At 46.7% G+C, this 22,713-nt stretch overlaps 2 protein-coding genes across 3 annotated transcripts in view; one reads left to right on the top strand and one right to left on the bottom strand.

Annotated features, from left to right (window-relative positions):
- Positions 1–2,465, bottom strand: part of C4H2orf68 (chromosome 4 C2orf68 homolog) — a 58,664-nt gene extending 56,199 nt beyond the window's left edge. For both annotated transcript variants that reach the window (XM_069766769.1, XM_069766768.1), the window contains exon 1: positions 2,332–2,465. In XM_069766769.1, the coding sequence (XP_069622870.1) occupies positions 2,332–2,432 (101 nt within the window). In that variant the 5' untranslated portion in view covers positions 2,433–2,465. The remainder of the gene's footprint in view (positions 1–2,331) is intronic.
- A 37-nt stretch (positions 2,466–2,502) lies between these two features.
- USP39 (ubiquitin specific peptidase 39) lies at positions 2,503–21,944 on the top strand. The gene is made up of 13 exons (XM_069766767.1): positions 2,503–2,779; positions 3,988–4,063; positions 4,568–4,662; positions 4,745–4,881; positions 7,767–7,919; positions 8,124–8,349; positions 9,155–9,229; positions 11,641–11,708; positions 13,946–14,134; positions 18,642–18,784; positions 19,057–19,192; positions 20,274–20,360; positions 21,365–21,944. Exons 1-13 carry the CDS (start codon positions 2,710–2,712, stop codon positions 21,410–21,412), a joined length of 1,503 nt encoding a protein of 500 aa, XP_069622868.1. The 5' UTR covers positions 2,503–2,709; the 3' UTR covers positions 21,413–21,944.
- The last annotated feature ends 769 nt before the right edge of the window (positions 21,945–22,713 follow it).

The raw sequence follows: 22,713 nt of genomic DNA, 5'->3' as shown, positions 1-22,713 counted from the left end.
CTCTTGTACAGGCCCCATATAATACTCTTGCACAGGGCCCCATATAATACTCTTGTACAGGGCCCATATAATACTCTTGCACAGGGCTCCATATAATACTCTTGTACAGGGCCCATATAATACTCTTGTACAGGCCCCATATAATACTCTTGCACAGGGCCCCATATAATACTCTTGCACAGGGCCCCATATAATACTCTTGTACAGGGCCCATATAATACTCTTGCACAGGCCCATATAATACTCTTGTACAGGGTCCCATATAATACTCTTGTACAGGGCCCATATAATACTCTTGCACAGGGCTCCATATAATACTCTTGTACAGGGCCCCATATAATACTCTTGTACAGGCCCCATATAATACTCTTGTACAGGCCCCATATAATACTCTTGTACAGGGGCCCATATAATACTCTTGTACAGGCCCCATATAATACTCTTGCACAGGGCCCCATATAATACTCTTGTACAGGGCCCATATAATACTCTTGCACAGGGCTCCATATAATACTCTTGTACAGGGCCCATATAATACTCTTGTACAGGCCCCATATAATACTCTTGCACAGGGCCCCATATAATACTCTTGCACAGGGCCCCATATAATACTCTTGTACAGGGCCCATATAATACTCTTGCACAGGCCCATATAATACTCTTGTACAGGCCCCATATAATACTCTTGCACAGGGCCCCATATAATACTCTTGCACAGGGCCCCATATAATACTCTTGTACAGGGCCCATATAATACTCTTGCACAGGCCCATATAATACTCTTGTACAGGGCTCCATATAATACTCTTGTACAGGGCTCCATATAATACTCTTGTACAGGGCTCCATATAATACTCTTGTACAGGGCTCCATATAATACTCTTGTACAGGGCTCCATATAATACTCTTGCACAGGGCCCCATATAATACTCTTGTACAGGGCCCATATAATACTCTTGTACAGGCCCCATATAATACTCTTGCACAGGGCCCCATATAATACTCTTGCACAGGGCCCCATATAATACTCTTGCACAGGGCCCCATATAATACTCTTGTACAGGGCCCATATAATACTCTTGTACAGGGCTCCATATAATACTCTTGTACAGGGCTCCATATAATACTCTTGTACAGGGCTCCATATAATACTCTTGTACAGGGCTCCATATAATACTCTTGCACAGGGCCCCATATAATACTCTTGTACAGGGCCCATATAATACTCTTGCACAGGCCCATATAATACTCTTGTACAGGGCTCCATATAATACTCTTGTACAGGGCTCCATATAATACTCTTGCACAGGGCCCCATATAATACTCTTGTACAGGGCCCATATAATACTCTTGTACAGGGCCCATATAATACTCTTGTACAGGGCTCCATATAATACTCTTGTACAGGGCTCCATATAATACTCTTGTACAGGGCTCCATATAATACTCTTGTACAGGGCCCATATAATACTCTTGCACAGGGCCCCATATAATACTCTTGTACAGGGCCCATATAATACTCTTGTACAGGCCCCATATAATACTCTTGCACAGGGCCCCATATAATACTCTTGCACAGGGCCCCATATAATACTCTTGTACAGGGCCCATATAATACTCTTGCACAGGCCCATATAATACTCTTGTACAGGGCCCATATAATACTCTTGTACAGGCCCCATATAATACTCTTGTACAGGCCCCATATAATACTCTTGCACAGGGCCCCATATAATACTCTTGCACAGGGCCCCATATAATACTCTTGTACAGGGCCCATATAATACTCTTGCACAGGCCCATATAATACTCTTGTACAGGGCCCATATAATACTCTTGCACAGGGCCCATATAATACTCTTGTACAGGGCTCCATATAATACTCTTGTACAGGGCCCATATAATACTCTTGTATAGGGCCCATATAATACTCTTGTACAGGCCCCATATAATACTCTTGTACAGGGCTCCATATAATACTCTTGCACAGGGCCCCATATAATACTCTTGTACAGGCCCCATATAATACTCTTGCACAGGGGTCTCTTCTGTCTGATCCCCCCCTACCCCAGAGATCGGCAGCGTCCTCACCAGACAGGCGTTGTCATGGTGACACAAGAAGTCACTGTCTTTGTATCTTTTCATTTTCCTTTATGTCTGCGCCAAAACCCGGCAGATGGGATCTGGGAAGCTTAAAAACTGCAGCAAGGTCTGAAAACTGCTAAATATTGCGCCTCACTGGAACATCTGTATACTGTGTAGTGAGAGAACTACAACTCCCAGCATGCCACTCCGCCAATAGCGTAAGCACAATGGCATCGAGCCGCTCACCGAGCTTTCTGGTTCCGCCGGATGTGATGAACGAACCCATGATTCATGTCCAGCCGTCCGCCGGGCCCCGCTCTCACCCGCGACTCCGCTTCTTCCTCCATCCCCCTCCGATCACTGGCGGTCGCGGAGTCTCCAAATCCCCTTTCTATGCGGTTTAATCCTCCTTCCTGCTGATTGGACGGCAGACCCAACAGAGCTCAAAGATGATTGGTGTCCGGGTCAAAAGTTACACAGAGGGAACCAATGAGAGCCTAGAACTTGTCTGCGTGTCAAGCCTCGCTCTAGTTCTGCATCGACCAATCAATGATCTCTTTTCTAAGGGGGCGAGGTGTTTCTTAGATTCGAGGCTCGGTACGCAACTGTGGCGGTGTGAGAAAAATGAACGTGGGGAAACGGCTTAAACGTGAAGCGGAGGAGAACGTGAAGGAAGAGGAGGCGGCGGCTGTAGGTGTGTACACTGGGATTATGATACGGGCTGTAGTTACGTGCTGTTCGCTGGCATCTACCCGATCTAAATTACATCAACCAATAAGCAATCGGCTTTCATTTTCTGTGCTGTTGTGCACATATACAAGCCGACCTGTGATTGGTTGTTCTGGTCATCACGACTCCTCATGTGATAAACAACGTGGCTGCTTACACTGCCACTCTTTACTGTGGGGGCAGCCTGTGTTACAGGTGGGAACCTTACTGCAGACTGTAGAGCTGAGTAATGAGGGCCCCCATAACCCTTCTAAGTGAGGTCACTAAGAGTCTACATATCATATCTGCTCACTATAAGAAGCTGTGGCGAGAATGGAATTCTTAAAGAAGCCCTCACCCTCCTCCTCCTCCCATCAAAGGCTGTATCCTCCTAATATATTGCAGTCCTCACATTATATAGCACTGTGCACTTACAATTGCTCATTTTGCCTTTCTACCTAGATAATTCGTCTCTTTTCTCTGCTCTATGTAGAAACAGGAAGTCTCTTGTCCCTGCATCTATCATTTCCCCTCTTCACCTCCCCATTCCAGGGACTTTTGGAGTGACTTATGACTCATGCAGGTAAAATTGACCTCCTGTTTCTACATGGAGTTAAGAAGAATTCAGCTAATCAGTTATTAATCATGTGATGTCATGGAAAAGAGAAGAATAAACTGGGTAGAAGGGAAAATGAGCAATTGTAAGAACGCAGGGCTATATAATATTATGATAGCAATATATTAAGGGGATAAAAACTGATGGCAGGAGGAGGGCGGCTTCCTTAAATGTCATCCATTCAGATCAATAAGTGACTATGTAATACTCAGTCATACCAAATACCCCAGAGCAGGACACGTGTTTTAGAGCAGATCCGCCATTTTTTATAATAGAAGGGGACCCAGCAGCAAGATGGTAAAGATGGAAACAGCTTGTCCTGAAGGGACAATTCCTACTCTAGGAAAAAAATGTGATTAATCCCCACACCAATCAGTGGTGCTCAGCTATCAAAGCAACCTGGGCTTCCATAACCCCTCAGCAATGCCACAGGCTGATCGCCTCCATGCCACTTTTGATACTGTAATTTAGTGAGAAGCACCTGTGTATTTCAGTACAGACTCCTCAGAGATCATTGTTATTGATTTCTATAACACTTCCTGTACATGAACAATAAATCCCTATGTTATATCTTTCAGTTAAAGCCAAGTACGTTCGCTATGAGCAGAAGGATCGGCGCAGCAGGCATTGCCCATATCTGGACACCATCAATAGGTCAGTGTTAGGCTGCACTCTCACATCCGTATGCAACGTCTGAGTGCAGTCCGATGATTTTTTCTTTTTCATTATTTATTTATTTTGTTTGTCAATTCATTTTTCTTTGCGTAGATTAGATTTGTTCTAACATCAGTTGAAATCCCAGATCCGGGAGGCTCGGAGCAGGTCCTATTCTGATTGACCTTGTTTGTCAGAATTGGCCCTTAAAGTCTATGAGGATCCTGGAGACACAGATACAAATCAGAAGGTTTCTGATGTCTTGTCAATCTGTTTATCAATTAGAATGATAACGTGTGACCTTCAGGGGGTCTTGGAATCCATCACAGCTTTTCAGTGGAAAAAGAAAACTTATTTGACTAAGATGACACCCGAGAAAAAATTAGTTTTATTTTTCTCATGTAGTAACTCTTGTAGATGTGTGACTGGTGCCTTACAGTGAGAAGGCTGGACTGGTAATGTAGAAGTTTCCGTTCTCACCTTACTCTCTGGCTCTTCTTACAGGAGCGTCTTGGATTTTGACTTTGAGAAGTTGTGCTCTATATCCCTGTCCCACATTAATGCCTACGCCTGCCTGGTGTGCGGGAAGTACTTCCAGGGTAAGTGACCGGCTCCGGCTGATTAGGATCCGACTGGGGGGGCAGAGTGTGACCCCCTGAATGTTCTCTCCTCCATCCGCAGGTCGGGGGCTGAAGTCTCATGCATACATCCACAGCGTTCAGTTTAGTCACCACGTTTTCCTAAATCTGCACACCTTAATGTTTTATTGTCTGCCCGATAACTACAAAATCATCGACTCCTCCCTGGAAGACATCACGGTACGTGGCTGCAGTGTTGGGGGGGATATAAGGGGAGTTTGTCTGTTGGATAGACCCCTTTAATGTGGGTGTCTTACAACTTTTATAGTCCACACCAACATGGAGATAGTGTCCAGCCTGGGTTATTGGGTCCCTAGCACAATCAGCCTTTTCCATTGAGCTCCTTCCTTCCTATGGAGCCCTGAACGGTTTAGAGCAGAGGTCCCCAACGGTTCTGACCTTGAGAGCCACATCCAGCCTTGAGAGAGGGTCGTGAGCCACATTCAGCTCCTGCCCCCTCACAATAGTGGCAACCAAAGCCCCCATTACAGGCATAATGGTAACCAATAGTGATGAGCGAATATACTCGTTACTCGAGATTTCTCTAGCACGCTCGGGGGTCCTCCGAGTATTTTTTAGTGCTCGGAGTTTTAGTTTTTCTTGCTGCAGTTGATTGATTTACATCTGTTAGCCAGCTTAAGTACATGTGGGGGTTGCCTGGTTGCTAGGGAATCCCCACATGTAATCAAGCTGCCTAATAGCTGTAAATCATTCTGCTGCGGCAAGAAAAACTAAATCTCCGAGCACTAAAAAATACTCGGAGGACCCCCGAGCATGCTCGAGAGATCTCGAGTAACAAGTATATTCGCTCATCACTACTAATGACCAAACATCCATTACAGTTGAGCCCCAATTACAGGGGAATATGAAAACATCCAAAGTTGCCCCAGTTACCGGGGAATACAGCCCCCTGCTGTACTCCACATCGCTGATAGAGTTGATCTAATAGGACCCAGCAGTTCTGACTGCCGGAGACCTGATCTGCTCCTTCTTGATTTCAGGCACTGGTGCGCCAGGACCAGGTGCTGTAAATTTACAGCGTCTGACCTCCCCATCTCCACCACACCTACCACCAGGGGGTGCCTTAGTTTTAGGAGCCTTACAAATTGAGGAAAATGGATAAACCACAGACAATATCAAGTATCAGCAGGACAGATGGCAAATGTATGATAACTGGGTCACAAGAACGAGGGTCCCATCTCCCTGGGAGCCATAGTCTGCGTATGTGACCACCTCTCCATTAATCTATGGAAGCGGAGGTCAGGCACGCGCTCCACCTTTACCTTAGACTACACATTTCAAGCTCTGGCCCATGGGCCATATTGGGCCCACAATGTGAAGATATTTGGCACACGACACTGGGCAGGCCCCTGGCTGGCATCGCAATCTCAACTGTAGCTGCATTCTGTGTTCCGATACAGTTGAAAGCAATGATGAATGATGGAGTGTCAGCTGAAGGTCCCTCCGCCATCATTCTCTCTCTGCTTCTGGCGTCTCAGTGCAGTGGGTGTGATGACGTCATTACAACGCACCCACTGTGCTGAGCAATGCAGAGGATCAGAAGATGCACTGTAGAGACCGGAGCATCGGGGAAACGTGAGCATTTTTTTTCTATGTGAGGCCACTGGGTTTTTATTTATAAAGCACTTCTGGACCATTATAGTGCAATGAAAGGCAGTGCAGGGTCCATTATACTGTATGGAGGACTATGTGGGGCCACTATACTGTATGGAGGACTATGCAAGGCCCATTATATTGTATGGAGGACTATTTGGGGCCATTATACTGTATGGAAGACTTTGCAGGGGCCACTATACTGTATGGAAGGCAGTGCAGGGCCCATTATACTATATTGAGGACTATGGGACTATGTGGGGCCACTATACTGTATGGAAGACAGTGCAGGGCCCATTATACTGTATTGAGGACTATGGGACTATGTGGGGCCACTATACTGTATGGAAGGCAATGCAGGGCCTATTATACTGTATGGAGGACTATGTGGGGCCACTATACTGTATGGAAGGCAATGCAGGACCCATTATACTGTATGGAGGACTATGTGGGGCCACTATACTGTATGGAAGGTAATGCAGGGCCCATTATACTGTATGGAGGACTATGTGGGGCCACTATACTGTATGGAAGGCAATGCAGGGCCCATTATACTGTATGGAGGACTATGTGGGGCCACTATACTGTATGGAAGGCAATGCAGGGCCCAGTATACTGTAATGAGGACTATGGGACTATGTGGGGTCACTATACTGTATGGAGGACCATGTGGGGCCACTATACTGTATGGAGGACTATGCACGGTCCATTATACTGTATGGAAGACTGTTTGTGGCCATTATACTGTATGGAGGACTTTTTGGGGTCTGTTTTGCTGTGTGGAGATTACAGTTGGGGAATCATATTGTGATGGGGTGTCCATACTTTCCCGGGGGGGGGGGGGGGGGGTAGGTACAATAGGGTCATCATACCTTATGTGTAGAGGAACTCACTGTGGGGATATGATACTGTGTTTTTTTATCATCTTGCTTTATTTGCATTATTAAAGTTTTTTTTATCCTTTGTTATTACAGATTTACGGTAAATTAGGCCATGGGCCAAATGCTTTTTGCTGCTTTTACATAACATTCTATTATTCCAATATGCTAAGATCTATTAATTAAAATGTACTTTATTCGTGGGACAAGCCTTTAAGTTTGTTTCCATATGAAAAGGTTCATTGTTATATTTCATAAAGAAAACCTTCCTCAATTGTAGACCTTTTCTTAATAAATATCAAGATTGGTCCGCAACTTGGTCCAAGCTTTTAATTTCGTCCCTCTGTGTATTTAAATATGCAAGTGCTTTGCTTCTCCATTTACACTGGAATTGGGGACCCTTGTTCTCGTGCTCATTGGTGGTCACAAAGATTAGACCCCCAGTGATCGTACATTTATTACCTATCCTCATGCTACCATTTTACCGCGACTTCTAGATGAGCAGAAGTGACCTTTATAGCCAAAATCCCACTCCTCCATGATCTGTACATTGCTTTTTCCTTTCTTCCTCAGTACGTATTGAAGCCAACATTCACCAAAGCTCAAATCAATCATCTGGACAAACAAGCCAAGTTGTCCCGGGCGTACGATGGCACCACCTACCTGCCGGGCATCGTGGGCCTCAACAACATCAAAGCTAATGACTACGCCAATGCCGTACTGCAGGTGAGTCTGTGAAATCATGACTGATGAACTTGTTAGGGCATGCTGGGAGTCGTAGTTATGAAAGAGCAGGAGAACCAATGCCTGGTGTCAGGATCAGTGAGTGACATGCGATAAGGGAGAACCGGGTGTCACAGTTGGTATATTATCAGCTTCCACGTTTCCTGATGCTTTGTTTTCATTATATGTTTTGTGTATCTATTCTAGGCATTATCCAATGTTCCCCCGCTGAGGAACTACTTTTTGGAGGAAGAGAACTACCGTGGAATTCAGCGCCCTCCAGGGGACATAATGTTCCTCTTGGTGCAGAGGTTCGGAGAGCTGATGCGTAAATTGTGGAACCCCAGAAACTTTAAGGCGCACGTGTCCCCACATGAGATGCTGCAGGCCGTCGTTCTCTGCAGCAAGAAGAATTTTCAGATCACTAAGCAGGGTGAGTCCGGAGGGCGTGTGCGTCGGAAGCTGTGAGTCCGGGGTTCTTGCGTCGGCGGCTGTGAGTCCGGAGCGCTTGCGTCGGCGGCTGTGAGTCCGGGGAGCTTGCGTCGGCGGCTGTGAGTCCGGGGCGCTTGTGTCGGCGGCTGTGAGTCCGGGGCGCTTGCGTCGGCAGCTGTGAGTCCGGGGCGCTTGCGTCGGCGGCTGTGAGTCCGGGGCGCTTGCGTCGGCGGCTGTGAGTCCGGGGCGCTTGCGTCGGCGGCTGTGAGTCCGGGGCGCTTGCGTCGGCGGCTGTGAGTCCGGGGCGCTTGCGTCGGCGGCTGTGAGTCCGGGGCGCTTGCGTCGGCAGCTTCTTGTTTGTCCAGATACATTTTAGTTTGACCATGTAGCACATTTTTCTATTCTCTGCGTGACCTTGAACCTTCAGTTGTTGCAAGAAATTGGTTTCTATGTTACCAGTAATTATGAAGTCTTCTCAGAGTTGTTCATTCAGTTGCTTTTATGGCAGGGAAAATGCTTAGATTGTTTTTGACGTTTAATCGCTACGTGGGCTGCTGGGTGCCTGGGCTACGTGGGCCTCTGGGTGCTTGGGTACGTGGGCCACAACACTTTTGAGGGCACCAGCTGTAGGTGTTCATTATCCTTGCACTGTGTGAACACTGCCCAGCACCCTAACACGCTCCTGTCCTCTGCATAGAACATAACACGATGGGTCTGACTGGTCCCGGGCCGCGTAGCCTTTAGTGTATAGCATTTGTAATCAGAGCCTTACAGATCCCTTTACTTATTGTTTGTGTGTTTTCTAGGTGATGGCGTCGACTTTCTTTCTTGGTTCTTAAATGCTTTGAACTCTGCTCTCGGCGGCACCAAAAAAAAGAGAAGTAAGTAAATGCTCCTCATACAGTTGGGAAGGCAGTGTAATTTGGCTGAACACATCTCAGGATCTAGGTGGACAATTTTTTTGTGGCTTAGTTATTAACCCCTTCATGAAGGGTCCAATTTCTCCCCTTCTTCCCAGAGCCAAATCTTTTATTTTTCTATCCATATAGACATATGAGGGCTTGTGTTTGTTTTTTTTGTTTGTTTTTTTTTGCAGGATGAGTTGTACTTTTGAATGACACCAATAATTTTATCACAGTGTACTGGAAAATTGGAAAAAATGTTCCAGGTGGGGAGAACTTGTGAAAAAAACCCCCACAATTCTGACATTTTTGGGGGGGAATTTTTTTTACAGTGTACAGTTTGTATTAAAAAAATGTCCTGGCAATATGAATCAGTACGATTACAGTCATACCAAACATGTCCAGTTTTTTTTTATCATTTTCGTAATGTTAACCCCCTTAGGGACTTAAATCTGTAATCGTCTGATCGGCCACTGGCTGGGTGTCAAAGGAGCTCCGTGATGACAAGCACAGCGGTTATATCAATTATATAGCGGCTGTCATATCAACCAATTGGCAACCTGCAATCGCGTCCCGTTGGACATGTGGAATGACGCACCCCGATGTGCCGCATTCACAGTTTGACAGCAGCATTTAACAGGTTGACAGTCACGGGATCCACTCCACCCATGATTGTTAGAGGCCGGTCCTGACTGTAACACACAGCCATGATCTGCCGGTTATGGGGCATGCTCTCCCTGTGCCCGCTTAACAGGAGCAGCGGCTGCAGGGAGAAATTTTGTCATATCCACCCTGCAGCCACTGGTTTCCAGTTATCGGGGCGGTGCGGCGAGCTGTTGCAGTCGCTGCTCTCTATACAATGAGTGCACTGTTATAACTCCCCAGCACATCGATTTGACATTCTACTTTGTAGCCCGTCTGACTGTGTGCAGTGCCAGCTGTCCGTATACCGGGGAGAGATTATAGTGCTCTTACTGTATAGAAGGCGGCTGCAGTGAGGATATTATATCATTTTCTCCTGGTAGCCGAGGGATTTTAAAGCCACTCACATACAGAGTAACCCTATATCTGCAGGAAAATGCTCTTCTGCGACATGACAGGTTCCCTTTAATTAAATATGAAGGGTCTTCTTATCTGACTAGTGAAAAAAAATTAAATAAGAATGGCTCTTATTGTCCATTCCTGGCCTAAAGGTACCATCTGGTGATCCATATCGGTCGTGATATGTGCTCCTGGTACTGTACAAGTATCTGATATTTTCTGACAACTTTGCCCGACACCTGATCTCAACTTTAGAGAGAACAAAACCACATACTGATTTTTTTGGTGTACTGTCTCTTTAAGTGAATCTTGTAAAAAAACAAACAATGTTTTCTTAAAATATGGCAGAAATGTGCATCGTTCAATATGATCCTCATTTTCCAAAGTAGAATTTTATGACCCGCGTGATGGTGGACGCTTCCTACAGCTAATATCTGATGACGGCTGCTGGCAGGGATCGTCAGACTCTGTGACTTATTCCTCCTCACATTGCACCCCCTGCTGTGGGGGTCTCGGATCATGCTCTCGTCCACCATCACTTCCCCTTACAGGCATATTACCCCGGTGATTAGGACTCTTGTCGGGAGACTTCATGCTGGCATCCATCCCCTGCCCAGTGAGACGCAGACATTTTGTGCGCACATATTGAGCCGAGAAGGATGTTTTCTGCTTTATCTCAGATACGAACTGGTTTGTCCTCCTATGATGAGTAAGTATGCTAGTCATGCGCTGAGGACAGATGCCACAACACGACATAAACTTTTTTAAAGGGTTAATCTCATCTTTGTAGATGGATAGTGCTTGTAAAAACGTGCACTTTTGCAATTTACTGTATGTCAAAATTTGTAACCATTCTGAAGATATTAATTGTTTTCTGTTTTTTTTTTTTTTTGTTTTTTTTTGCTCGTTGCCTAGGAAACCGACCATCGCTGCTGTCCAGTATGTAAGCACTGCTCTGTAGGTGGCTGGGATTAGGAAGTAACTGCGCACTCCAAAGATCCTGTCCAACTTCAGTACTTACAAGCTCAATGGAAAAGAATTTGTAAGCACTGTGCATGTTCTGCTTTCTGGCAATGGTGGTCGGTCTCCAAGGCAACTAACTGTAAACAAAAGTGTTAATAACTTGACAACGAAAAGCTTCTATTTACAAGTCTTATCTGACAATACCCATGTATGAAGATGGGACTACACCTTTAAATTAGTCCCAAGACAAAACTGTGGACTTTGGAAGAAAGCAGCCATGTTTTCCTAGCATCTTACCACGACTTAGAACGCAATGATGGTTTAATTTTACCTTTCGTTCACTCAGTAAGCTTGCACAATTCTGCATATATTTCTCATTTCTGCAGCCATTGTGACAGACGTATTCCAGGGATCGATGCGGATTTTCACCAAGAAACTGCCACATCCTGATCTGGTAAGAATTGAAAAAAAAAAAAAATATATATATATATATATATATATATATACATACATACATACATACATACATACATACATACATACATACATACATACATACATACATACATACATACATACATACATACATACATACATACATACATACATACATACATACATACAGGTCCTTCTCAAAAAATTAGCATATGGTGTTAAATTTCATTATTTACCATAATGTAATGATTACAATTTCATATATTATAGATTCATTATCCACCAACTGAAATTTGTCAGGTCTTTTATTGTTTTAATACTGATGATTTTGGCATACAACTCCTGATAACCCAAAAAACCTGTCTCAATAAATTAGCATATTTCACCCATCCAATCAAATAAAAGTGTTTTTTAATAACAAACAAAAAAACCATCAAATAATAATGTTCAGTTATGCACTCAATACTTGGTCGGGAATCCTTTGGCAGAAATGACTGCTTCAATGCGGCGTGGCATGGAGGCAATCAGCCTGTGACACTGCTGAGATGTTATGGAGGCCCAGGATGCTTCAATAGCGGCCTTAAGCTCATCCAGAGTGTTGGGTCTTGCGTCTCTCAACTTTCTCTTCACAATATCCCACAGATTCTCTATGGGGTTCAGGTCAGGAGAGTTGGCAGGCCAATTGAGCACAGTAATACCATGGTCAGTAAACCATTTACCAGTGGTTTTGGCACTGTGAGCAGGTGCCAGGTCGTGCTGAAAAATGAAATCTTCATCTCCATAAAGCATTTCAGCCGATGGAAGCATGAAGTGCTCCAAAATCTCCTGATAGCTAGCTGCATTGACCCTGCCCTTGATGAAACACAGTGGACCAACACCAGCAGCTGACATGGCACCCCACACCATCACTGACTGTGGGTACTTGACACTGGACTTCAGGCATTTTGGCATTTCCTTCTCCCCAGTCTTCCTCCAGACTCTGGCACCTTGATTTCCGAATGACATGCAAAATTTGCTTTCATCAGAAAAAAGTACTTGGGACCACTTAGCAACAGTCCAGTGCTGCTTCTCTGTACCCCAGGTCAGGCGCCTCTGCCGCTGTTTATGGTTCAAAAGTGGCTTTACCTGGGGAATGCGGCACCTGTAGCCCATTTCCTGCACACGCCTGTGCACGGTGGCTCTGGATGTTTCCACACCAGACTCAGTCCACTGCTTCCTCACGTTCCCCAAGGTCTGGAATCGGTCCTTCTCCACAATCTTCCTCAGGGTCCGGTCTCCTCTTCTCGTTGTACAGCGTTTTCTGCCACATTGTTTCCTTCCAACAGACTTACCATTGAGGTGCCTTGATACAGCACTCTGGGAACAGCCTATTTGTTGAGAAATTTCTTTCTGGGTCTTACCCTCTTGCTTGAGGGTGTCAATGATGGCCTTCTTGACATCTGTCAGGTCGCTAGTCTTACCCATGATGGGGGTTTTGAGTAATGAACCAGGCAGGGAGTTTATAAAAGCCTCAGGTATCTTTTGCATGTGTTTAGAGTTAATTAGTTGATTCAGAAGATTAGGGTAATAGGTCGTTTAGAGAACCTTTTCTTGATATGCTAATTTATTGAGACAGGTGATGGACAGAAGACCTGCTGCCGTCACACAGAGGTATAAAGCCGAGATCATCAGGACACCCGGATAGAACGTTGGAGATTAGTGTCCCTTTAAGAAAATATAAAAATGTTCTACAGGAGAACAATTTCTTCTGTGGGTCTGGACTTTCCTTTTTCCAAAACACTCAATAAACAAAAAATTGATTTTTTTTTTTTTGCCCATTTGGACATAGGACTTTTTCCATCTTGCATAATTACACCACTGTGTGATAAATGAAAGGGGTTTTCGAGCCCCAATCTAGTGACCATTTATCCAGTGGTGATAACTATTAGATCCGTGTACCCCTACGATCACCAGAATGCCCCCTTATTCCATTAGCTGCATGAGTTATAGAGATGGTTAATGGAGCTGCAGGGAACGAGGATGTCAGTGTGGGGGTCCCCTGCTGCAGACCCTCTCCCTGTGTGCCAGAATGACCAGCAGCCGCTCTCCTACTGGCACATATGAGTGATTCATGTGTGAGATTGACGGCCACATCGATCAATGGCTTCCTTGCAGTACTGCATTTACCCTGCAGGGGAGCTGTCTGGGAAAATCAGCTGTTTACTGTAGGAATGTGTGACCATCATCTGCTCCATAACTGGTGTCTTCTGCCCACAGCCAGCCGAGGAAAAGGAGGCGCTACTGGGAAACGAGGAGTACCAGGAGAAAACGTTGGAGTCGCCCTTTATGTACCTGACTCTGGACCTTCCCACTGCCCCTCTCTACAAGGACGAGAAGGAGCAGCTCATCATCCCCCAAGTGCCGCTCTTCAGTATCCTCGCCAAGTTTAATGGCATCACAGAAAAGGTATAAGGCAACAAACGGCGCCTTACTCTACTGTCTGTAGGCAGCCAATCATCAGCTGGAGAACAGAGGTCATCATTACACCCACACCCGGCTTTCACAAGGCTGGTCACTTAAAGGGGGCCATATAGGTTGTGAGAAAAACTTTAAAACGTAAGAGTAGAAGAGATTCTAAGACTTTTCTCCATTATATGTCATTAGTAAAAAAGAGAATTTCCCTCAGTATTACAGGGATGTAGGGTTTACTTTCATTTTAACGGAGTGCAAAATCTAGTGAGATTCTCTTCCCTGGGAGATACCAACTGTGAGGCGGGGGAGGTGATTGTACACAGCGCCAGAATGGTAAATGGGGTCCTGTGCTCAGATCTGGCAGCAATTAGGCAGTTTTGCTGTTTTTTTTTTTTGGTCCATAGAATATAATGGGGTGAAGCAATTTGTGATTGTTTTTTTGAGAAAATAGATAAGGTGAATTATTATTTCACTACTCCATGACGATGTGCAGCAAACCAGAAAAAAATATTCTCCATTCAGGAGCCTGATGCAAAGTATTGTTGTTGATCACCCATATAGTAATATGTCCCTTTGTAAAGAGGTAGAGCTGCTTCTAAAGAGGAGGACATGGCTGCTTATAAAGGGTTAATCTGCAAAATAAGGAATCTGGGTTAATCTGAGTATCTCACTACATAGGCACACAGAGGGCTATGACAAAATTCTGTTTCTGGTCTTCTCTTTCTTCAGCTCCATAATACACAGGAATCCATCTTACATTGCCCCTGTATAATAAATATAGGTGTGAAGTAAGACACATCTTCCCTGTATTTCCATACTGCACACTTCCGCTAGAGAGTGATATCCTCCAGCTCAGCCGGAAAAGTGAGCAGAGAACTACTTTTTGGAGGAAGAGAACTACCGTGGAATTCAGCGCCCTCCAGGGGACATAATGTTCCTCTTGGTGCAGAGGTTCGGAGAGCTGATGCGTAAATTGTGGAACCCCAGAAACTTTAAGGCGCACGTGTCTCCACATGAGATGCTGCAGGCCGTCGTTCTCTGCAGCAAGAAGAATTTTCAGATCACTAAGCAGGGTGAGTCCGGAGCGCGTGCGTCTGCGGCTGTGAGTCCGGAGCGCGTGCGTCTGCGGCTGTGAGTCCGGAGCACGTGCGTCTGCGGCTGTGAGTCCGGAGCGCGTGCGTCTGCGGCTGTGAGTCCGGAGCGCGTGCGTCTGCGGCTGTGAGTCCGGAGCACGTGCGTCTGCGGCTGTGAGTCCGGAGCGCGTGCGTCTGCGGCTGTGAGTCCGGAGCGCGTGCGTCTGCGGCTGTGAGTCCGGAGCGCGTGCGTCTGCGGCTGTGAGTCCGGAGCGCGTACAGGGATGTAGGGTTTACTTTCATTTTAACGGAGTGCAAAATCTAGTGAGATTCTCTTCCCTGGGAGATACCAACTGTGAGGGGGGGGAGGTGATTGTACACAGCGCCAGAATGGTAAATGGGGTCCTGTGCTCAGATCTGGCAGCAATTAGGCAGTTTTGCTGTTTTGTTTTTTTTTTGGTCCATAGAATATAATGGGGTGAAGCAATTTGTGATTGTTTTTTTTTGTTTTTTTGAGAAAATAGATAAGGTGAATTATTATTTCACTACTCCATGACGATGTGCAGCAAACCAGAAAAAAATATTCTCCATTCAGGAGCCTGATGCAAAGTATTGTTGTTGATCACCCATATAGTAATATGTCCCTTTGTAAAGAGGTAGAGCTGCTTCTAAAGAGGAGGACATGGCTGCTTATAAAGGGTTAATCTGCAAAATAAGGAATCTGGGTTAATCTGAGTATCTCACTACATAGGCACACAGAGGGCTATGACAAAATTCTGTTTCTGGTCTTCTCTTTCTTCAGCTCCATAATACACAGGAATCCATCTTACATTGCCCCTGTATAATAAATATAGGTGTGAAGTAAGACACATCTTCCCTGTATTTCCATACTGCACACTTCCGCTAGAGAGTGATATCCTCCAGCTCAGCCGGAAAAGTGAGCAGAGAGCCCAATTTATGCCTTTCTTAAAGGGCCAGTGCCATTATCAACAACTTTAGAAATATCTATAATATCTATAATATAACGCTGGGAGCGTCACTCTGTCCGAAGCCTTTATAGACTGCGCAAGCGCCGGCGCAGTCTGGGCCTCACAGAGTGACGCTCCCAGGAGATCGCGGTGTGCGTTCACACTGAACGCACACCGCGATCTCCAACAGAGAAGCAGGGACCGCCAGGGAGGGTGAGTATCGGCCATATTCACCTGTCCTGCGTTCCACCGCTGAGCGCCGCCATCTTCCCGGTCTTCGGCCTGTGACCTTCAGTTCAGAGGGCGCGATGACGCGCTTAATGCGCGCAGGCGCCGCCCTCTGACTGAACAGTCACAGACAGGAGACCGGGAAGATGGCGGCGCCCAGCGCTGGAACGCAGGACAGGTGAATATAGTAAGTGCTGGGGGGCCTGAGCTGGCGGCGATACCAGCACCTGACCCCCACAGCGCGCCGGTGTCCCCGCCTGCTCAGGCCCCCCAGCACTCGGCGCCGAGCGGGTCAGAGGCAGTATGGGGACGCAGGATGGAGCAGCACATAAGGATGGGGACGCAGGATGGAGCAGCACATAAGGATGGGGACGCAGGATGGGAGCAGCACATAACAGGATGGGGACGCAGGATGGAGCAGCACATGAAAGGATGGGGACGCAGGATGGAGCAGCACATAAGGATGGGGACGCAGGATGGGAGCAGCACATAACAGGATGGGGACGCAGGATGGAGCAGCACATGATAGGATGGGGACGCAGGATGGAGCAGCACATGACGGGATGGGGACGCAGGATGGAGCAGCACATAACGATGGGGACGCAGGATGGGAGCAGCACATGACAGGATGGGGACTCGGGATGGAGCAGCACATAAGGATGGGTGCAGCGCATGACAGGATGGGGACGCAGGATGGGAGCAGCGCATCACAGGATGGGAGCAGCGCATCACAGGATGGGGACGCAGGATGGGAGCAGCGCATGACAGGATGGGGACGCAGGATGGGAGCAGCGCATCACAGGATGGGGACGCAGGATGGGAGCAGCGCATCACAGGATGGGGACGCAGGATGGAGCAGCGCATGACAGGATGGGGACGCAGGATGGGAGCAGCGCATGACAGGATGGGGACGCAGGATGGGAGCAGCACATGACAGAATGGAGGCGCAGGATGGAGCAGCACATGACAGGATGGAGGCGCAGGATGGAGCAGCACATGACAGGATGGGGACGCAGGATGGGAGCAGCGCATGACAGGATGGGGACGCAGGATGGAGCAGCGCATGACAGGATGGGGACGCAGGATGGGAGCAGCACATGACAGAATGGAGGCGCAGGATGGAGCAGCACATCGCAGGATGGGAGCAGCGCATGACAGGATGGGGACGCAGGATGGAGCAGCACATGACAGGATGGGGACGCAGGATGGGAGCAGCGCATGACAGGATGGGGACGCAGGATGGGAGCAGCGCATGACAGGATGGGGACGCAGGATGGGAGCAGCGCATGACAGGATGGGGACGCAGGATGGGAGCAGCGCATGACAGGATGGGGACGCAGGATGGAGCAGCACATGACAGGATGGGGACGCAGGATGGAGCAGCACATACCAGGATGGAGACCATATACCAATATAAATGCTCGCCACCCGGCCGTAGAACGGGTTCAATAGCTAGTGTATATATATATACACACACACGCTAGATGGTGGCCCGATTCTAACACATCGGGTATTCTAGAATATGCATGTCCACGTAGTATATTGCCCAGCCACGTAGTATATTGCACAGTGACGGAGTATACAGCACAGAGCCATGTAGTATACAGACTTAAAATAAATATATACTCACCTTCCGAGGGGCCCTTTGTAGTCCTGGCGCCTGTGTGCGGTGCACACGGCAACTTCCGGTCCCAGGGTTGGTATGAGCGCAGGACCTGTGATGACGTCGCGGTCACATGACCGTGACGTCATGGCAGGTCCTTCTCCCATACCATCCTTGCCACCGGAACCTGCCGCTTGCATGGAGCTGTCACGAGGAGCGGGAAAGGCGGCGGAAGTTGCGTATATAATGATTTTTTATTTTTTTATTATTTTTAACATTAGATCTTTTTACTATTGATACTGCATAGGCGTCATCAATAGTAAAAATGTGGTCACACAGGGTTAATAGCAGCGTTAATGGAGTGCGTTACACCGCAGCATAACGCGGTCCATGAGCGCTGACTGGAGGGGATTATGGAGCGGGCGCTGGGCACTGACTGCGGGAAGGAAGGAGCGGCCATTTTGGCGCCGGACTGTGCCCTTCGCTGATTGGTTGCGGCAAAACAGCCACGACCAATCAGCGAGTTGGATTTTTGTGACAGACAGAGGCCGCGACCAATGAATATCCGTGACAGACAAATTTTTTATTAAGCCTGGCAGGTCACATATTACTCCAGCATGTCTTTACAGGAGTACAAGACCTACAAGGAGAACTTCCTGAAGCGTTTCCAGCTGACCAAGCTGCCTCCATACCTGATATTCTGTATAAAGCGTTTTACCAAGAACAACTTTTTTGTGGAGAAAAACCCAACTATAGTGAATTTCCCCATCACGTGAGTATCTCGCACCGTACGGTGACCACAGTGCGGTATTATGGCGCTGGATGACTGAGCGGGGCCGTGTATTAATAATGGCGGCTCACTAATGATGGGTGATTGCTCATTCATTGCACGGTGACATTGGAGCTTTTGTGCATATATTTTACCATGAGGAATATCGCCATTTAATCACTCCAGATTTATTAGGAATTTCAATGTGAAAAAGATATTTCTGGGTTTTGGCGATTCCCAATGTCGGATTTTTCCCCCTTTATTTGTTTTCCTAGGAACGTGGATCTACGGGAGTATCTGGCAGACGAATGTCAGACTCAGCACAAGAACACCACATATGATCTTATAGCCAACATAGTGCATGATGGGAAACCCAACGAAGGCTCATACCGGATCCACGTTCTCCACCATGTGCGTATACTGTCATTTTCAGTGGCATGTTGTCACCATTTGTTAAGAACACACCTTATTAGCACCTCGTCCTGTGCAACCAAGGTTGTCATGGAGGTCACCACAATTGTAGAATATTGCAAATTAAACTTCCATAGAAAAACATTCAATGTGATCGGTCAGCAGGATTTTGTTATGTAATCTGAGAGCAGCACGATGTAGGGGCAGAGACTCTGATTCCAGAGATATACTGCTTAGTTTACTGGGTGCAGCAGTTGCGATAGAATCACTGTTTTCTCTGCTGCAGATCTAGCAGAGTTCAGAATGCCGAGCCCTGTATAACCCCGTCCACATCACTGATTGGCAGATTAGTGTGCAATCAGTTGTGGAGGTGTGGTTGGACCAGGAGGCACGAGACATCTAGTCCTGTAGTGATAATGTCCTGCTGATAAAACACCTGATTGTATTGAAACAGTTATACACAGCCTAATGAGTGATACATTTCTGGAATCAGGGTCTCTGCTCCAAAATCATGCTGCTCTCAAATTGCATAGCAAAAAAAAAACAGCTGACCGATTCCCTTTAAGAAAAAAATTGGTGAAATGGTGAAAAAAAAAAAAATTCTACTATAGCTTTTTTTTTTTTTTTTTTTTTTGTGCAGTGAAAATGACTTCACAACGCGATGATTGGGGTCAGCACAATTATATATCAGTGGTTTTAAAATATTTAAAAACAAATTTGCTTGTGTTGCCATATACTGAGACCATAACTGTTCTTTTTCTGTCCACTGACCTATGTGAGAAATTACTTTTTTGTGTGCCGATCAGATGATTTTAATGGTATCATTTTGGGCTGCAACTATTTGATTACACTTTTTGGGGAAGACCAAATCCATTTTGTCATTTTGAAACTTTTTTTTTTATTTTTTGTAGTTTTATGCCGTTTATCATAAAGGTTATTTTGTATTTTTAGCTGCCCGATGAACGGTTTTCTTGTGCGATTGCCCTCGGCCCTTTATCCACCTTTGTGGCGGCAGCTTTAATTAAAGGGAATCGGGCGGTTATTCAGTGTCTGGGTAACTGATTCCGTCCTCTGTATTTAGGGCACCGGGAAATGGTACGAGCTGCAGGACTTGCAAGTCACCGACATCCTGCCGCAGATGATCACCCTGTCGGAGGCCTACATCCAGGTACGTGCACGGTCACACGGAGGAGACCTCGTACTTCAGAAGTGGAGAGGTCTCGAGTGATCTCTCCGGAATGTGCCCCCGCTATCTGGAGAGACTCGAGGAATCGGCACTTCAGGCCACTCCAGGATATAGACCAAGGATTGAGCAATAGTTCTTTGCAAAGTGGAAAATGCCTTTCACCTTGTATTGCAGCCGTCTCATTTACAGATTGCGTCCTCTGATGGAAATCCTAAATGTAAAGGCATTAAAGGGATAGTCGCATGTTAGAAAGTGGTTGCAATTGTAAAGTGCTGGTAAAAACAAGTCAGAGCTCATTGCGTAGATCACCAACCATCCTTCGTGTCCAGTTAGAAGTGCGCCCTCGCATGCTGTAAAGGGGTTGGTCCGGCCTTGGGGTACAAGTCTGCAGTCACTCTGCGAGTTCAGTCTTCTGAATCCTCACATCGCGCATACTGCACACTGTAAGGATTCTCCAGTGCTGGCCTTGAAAGCAGGTTGGTTCGTGACTGCAAGGAAGTGATTTGCATACATGCGGTCATGTGCCGACTAGACGTGCACAGCCTCCCTTAAAGCAAGTGTATTGGGCAAGTCTAGTTGGAATGTTACCATAAGTATGCCAATCAGTCGCATGCTTGATTGAACGCCCACTACCTGCATCGGAGAATCCCCATAGCACATAGTGCATGCTCTGTGAGAATCTGAAGTCAGTCTGAGTTGTACCCAAAGGCTGGACAGCCCCTTTAAATCATTGAAATGCACCAAAACCTATGTACAAATCCGTATCAGAGATCAGTAGTCTTCAGCACTCTCCTGTTGTCTAACTACAACTCCCAGCTTCCCGTGATGGCCATAGGCTGCCAGGGCACGGTGTAAGTTGTAGTTTTCCAGCAGCTGCAGCGCCGAAGGTCGTAAATCCCTGTCCTCGCTTCATCAGATGGCCATCGTAGACTATTCTGCCGCCACAGACGGCTCCTTGGTTATGAGCAGTCATTTCTCATCTACAGATCTGGAAGCGACGAGAAGACGGTGAACAGAACCAGGACGGAGCATGAAACGCGCACATCTACCGTACAACTATGGAGGTGTAAGGAGAGGAGGAGAGAGGCGCAGCGGTATCCTGGCAGCCGTACCCCCGTCCCCTACTCACCCGCGCCTCCTCTGCTGCCGTGGTTTTAAAGAAAGAAGTGAACCAGTTTTCCATGCTGGATCCTGCCCTCCTCCTCTACCTGGAATCCCAGAATATTCAATGTGTGTTCCCAATGCAGGTGACAATGGCGGACCTACCTAAGACCCCCGGGATGTCTCTGCACCTGCTTACCTTGCTGTTGAGCAAAGACTGGAACGTTTTCAGGACGCATCTTAGTTTCCCGTCATGTGGCTGAAATATCATTAAAGAATCGAAAATGAGTAATTACAGGGGGGAAACGCCTGAATTCGAAGGGGGTGCGCTGCCCTTATTGTCCCACCATAGAGGAGTTGACGTGATCCCGTGCACCGTGTGACTGTATATATTTGTGTCTAGGAGGTGACATGTTCACATTATATTTTTTGTTGTTTTGAACATTAAACCTGTTTTCTTCCAGACGTTTTTTTGCTTCTTTCCCTCCGGTTCGGGAGTCACACGGTCATCCTGAGGGTTCGTTGATACTATGTGCAGCCATAATAGTCGTACATCGTCCGGTAATACAGGGAGACTGACACTCGCACTTGTTTCTAGCATTGAACTGTTAACGGGAGACTATCGGCACAAAATGACTGTTCAAACCAAGCACACGCTCCCTATTAACTCTAGCCTGACCTGCTTAAGAGAATACTGCTGCACAGTTGGGTTATGTCCGATGTGCTGAAGCTCTAAAACCTGACAGGGACACTAAATCTACTATGGATGATCTAGAAAACGGTACAGCAGCACTAGTTAGTTACTAGTTAGTTGGCCACATATCCCCAAAATGGAAAGTCACATAATGGATGATCTACAGGCACAATATGAATTGTCCTCCTTATAGCTGTTCTTTCTGTTGTATTTTAGGTATGTGAATAACAAGAAATGGGATCCTGATTCTCACGCAGAGACCGTAGAGCTGCATGGGACAGGTCAGGGTTAGTGATGAGCGAATGTGGTTGGATAAAGTGTTATCTGAGCATGCTCGGATGCTAACAGTGTCTTCACCGTGCTCGAAAAGTACGTTCGAGTTCCCTTGGCTGCATGTCTCACTGCTGTTCGACAGCCGCAACACATGCAGGGATTACCTGTTAGTTAGGAATCACTACATATGTTGTGACTGTTCACAACAGCAGCGAGACATGCGGCCGCGGGGACTCGAACATATTTTTCGAGCACGCCGAAGACACT

This window comes from Ranitomeya imitator, chromosome 4 (assembly GCF_032444005.1).
Source record: "Ranitomeya imitator isolate aRanImi1 chromosome 4, aRanImi1.pri, whole genome shotgun sequence".
Classification (NCBI taxonomy): domain Eukaryota; kingdom Metazoa; phylum Chordata; class Amphibia; order Anura; family Dendrobatidae; genus Ranitomeya; species Ranitomeya imitator.
The sequence above is the reverse complement of the archived record's forward strand: the minus strand, read 5'-3'. Positions and strand labels throughout refer to the sequence as shown.

What these genes read in the sequence shown, in the direction of transcription:
- USP39 (XM_069766767.1), top strand. Translation starts at nt 2,710, where the DNA reads ATGAACGTGGGGAAACGGCTTAAACGTGAAGCGGAGGAGAACGTGAAG. An exon ending in TATCTGGACACCATCAATAG is followed by an intron (nt 4,064 to 4,567) that starts GTCAGTGTTAGG and finishes CTCTTCTTACAG; the next exon opens with GAGCGTCTTGGATTTTGACT. An exon ending in AACTGCCACATCCTGATCTG is followed by an intron (nt 11,709 to 13,945) that starts GTAAGAATTGAA and finishes TTCTGCCCACAG; the next exon opens with CCAGCCGAGGAAAAGGAGGC.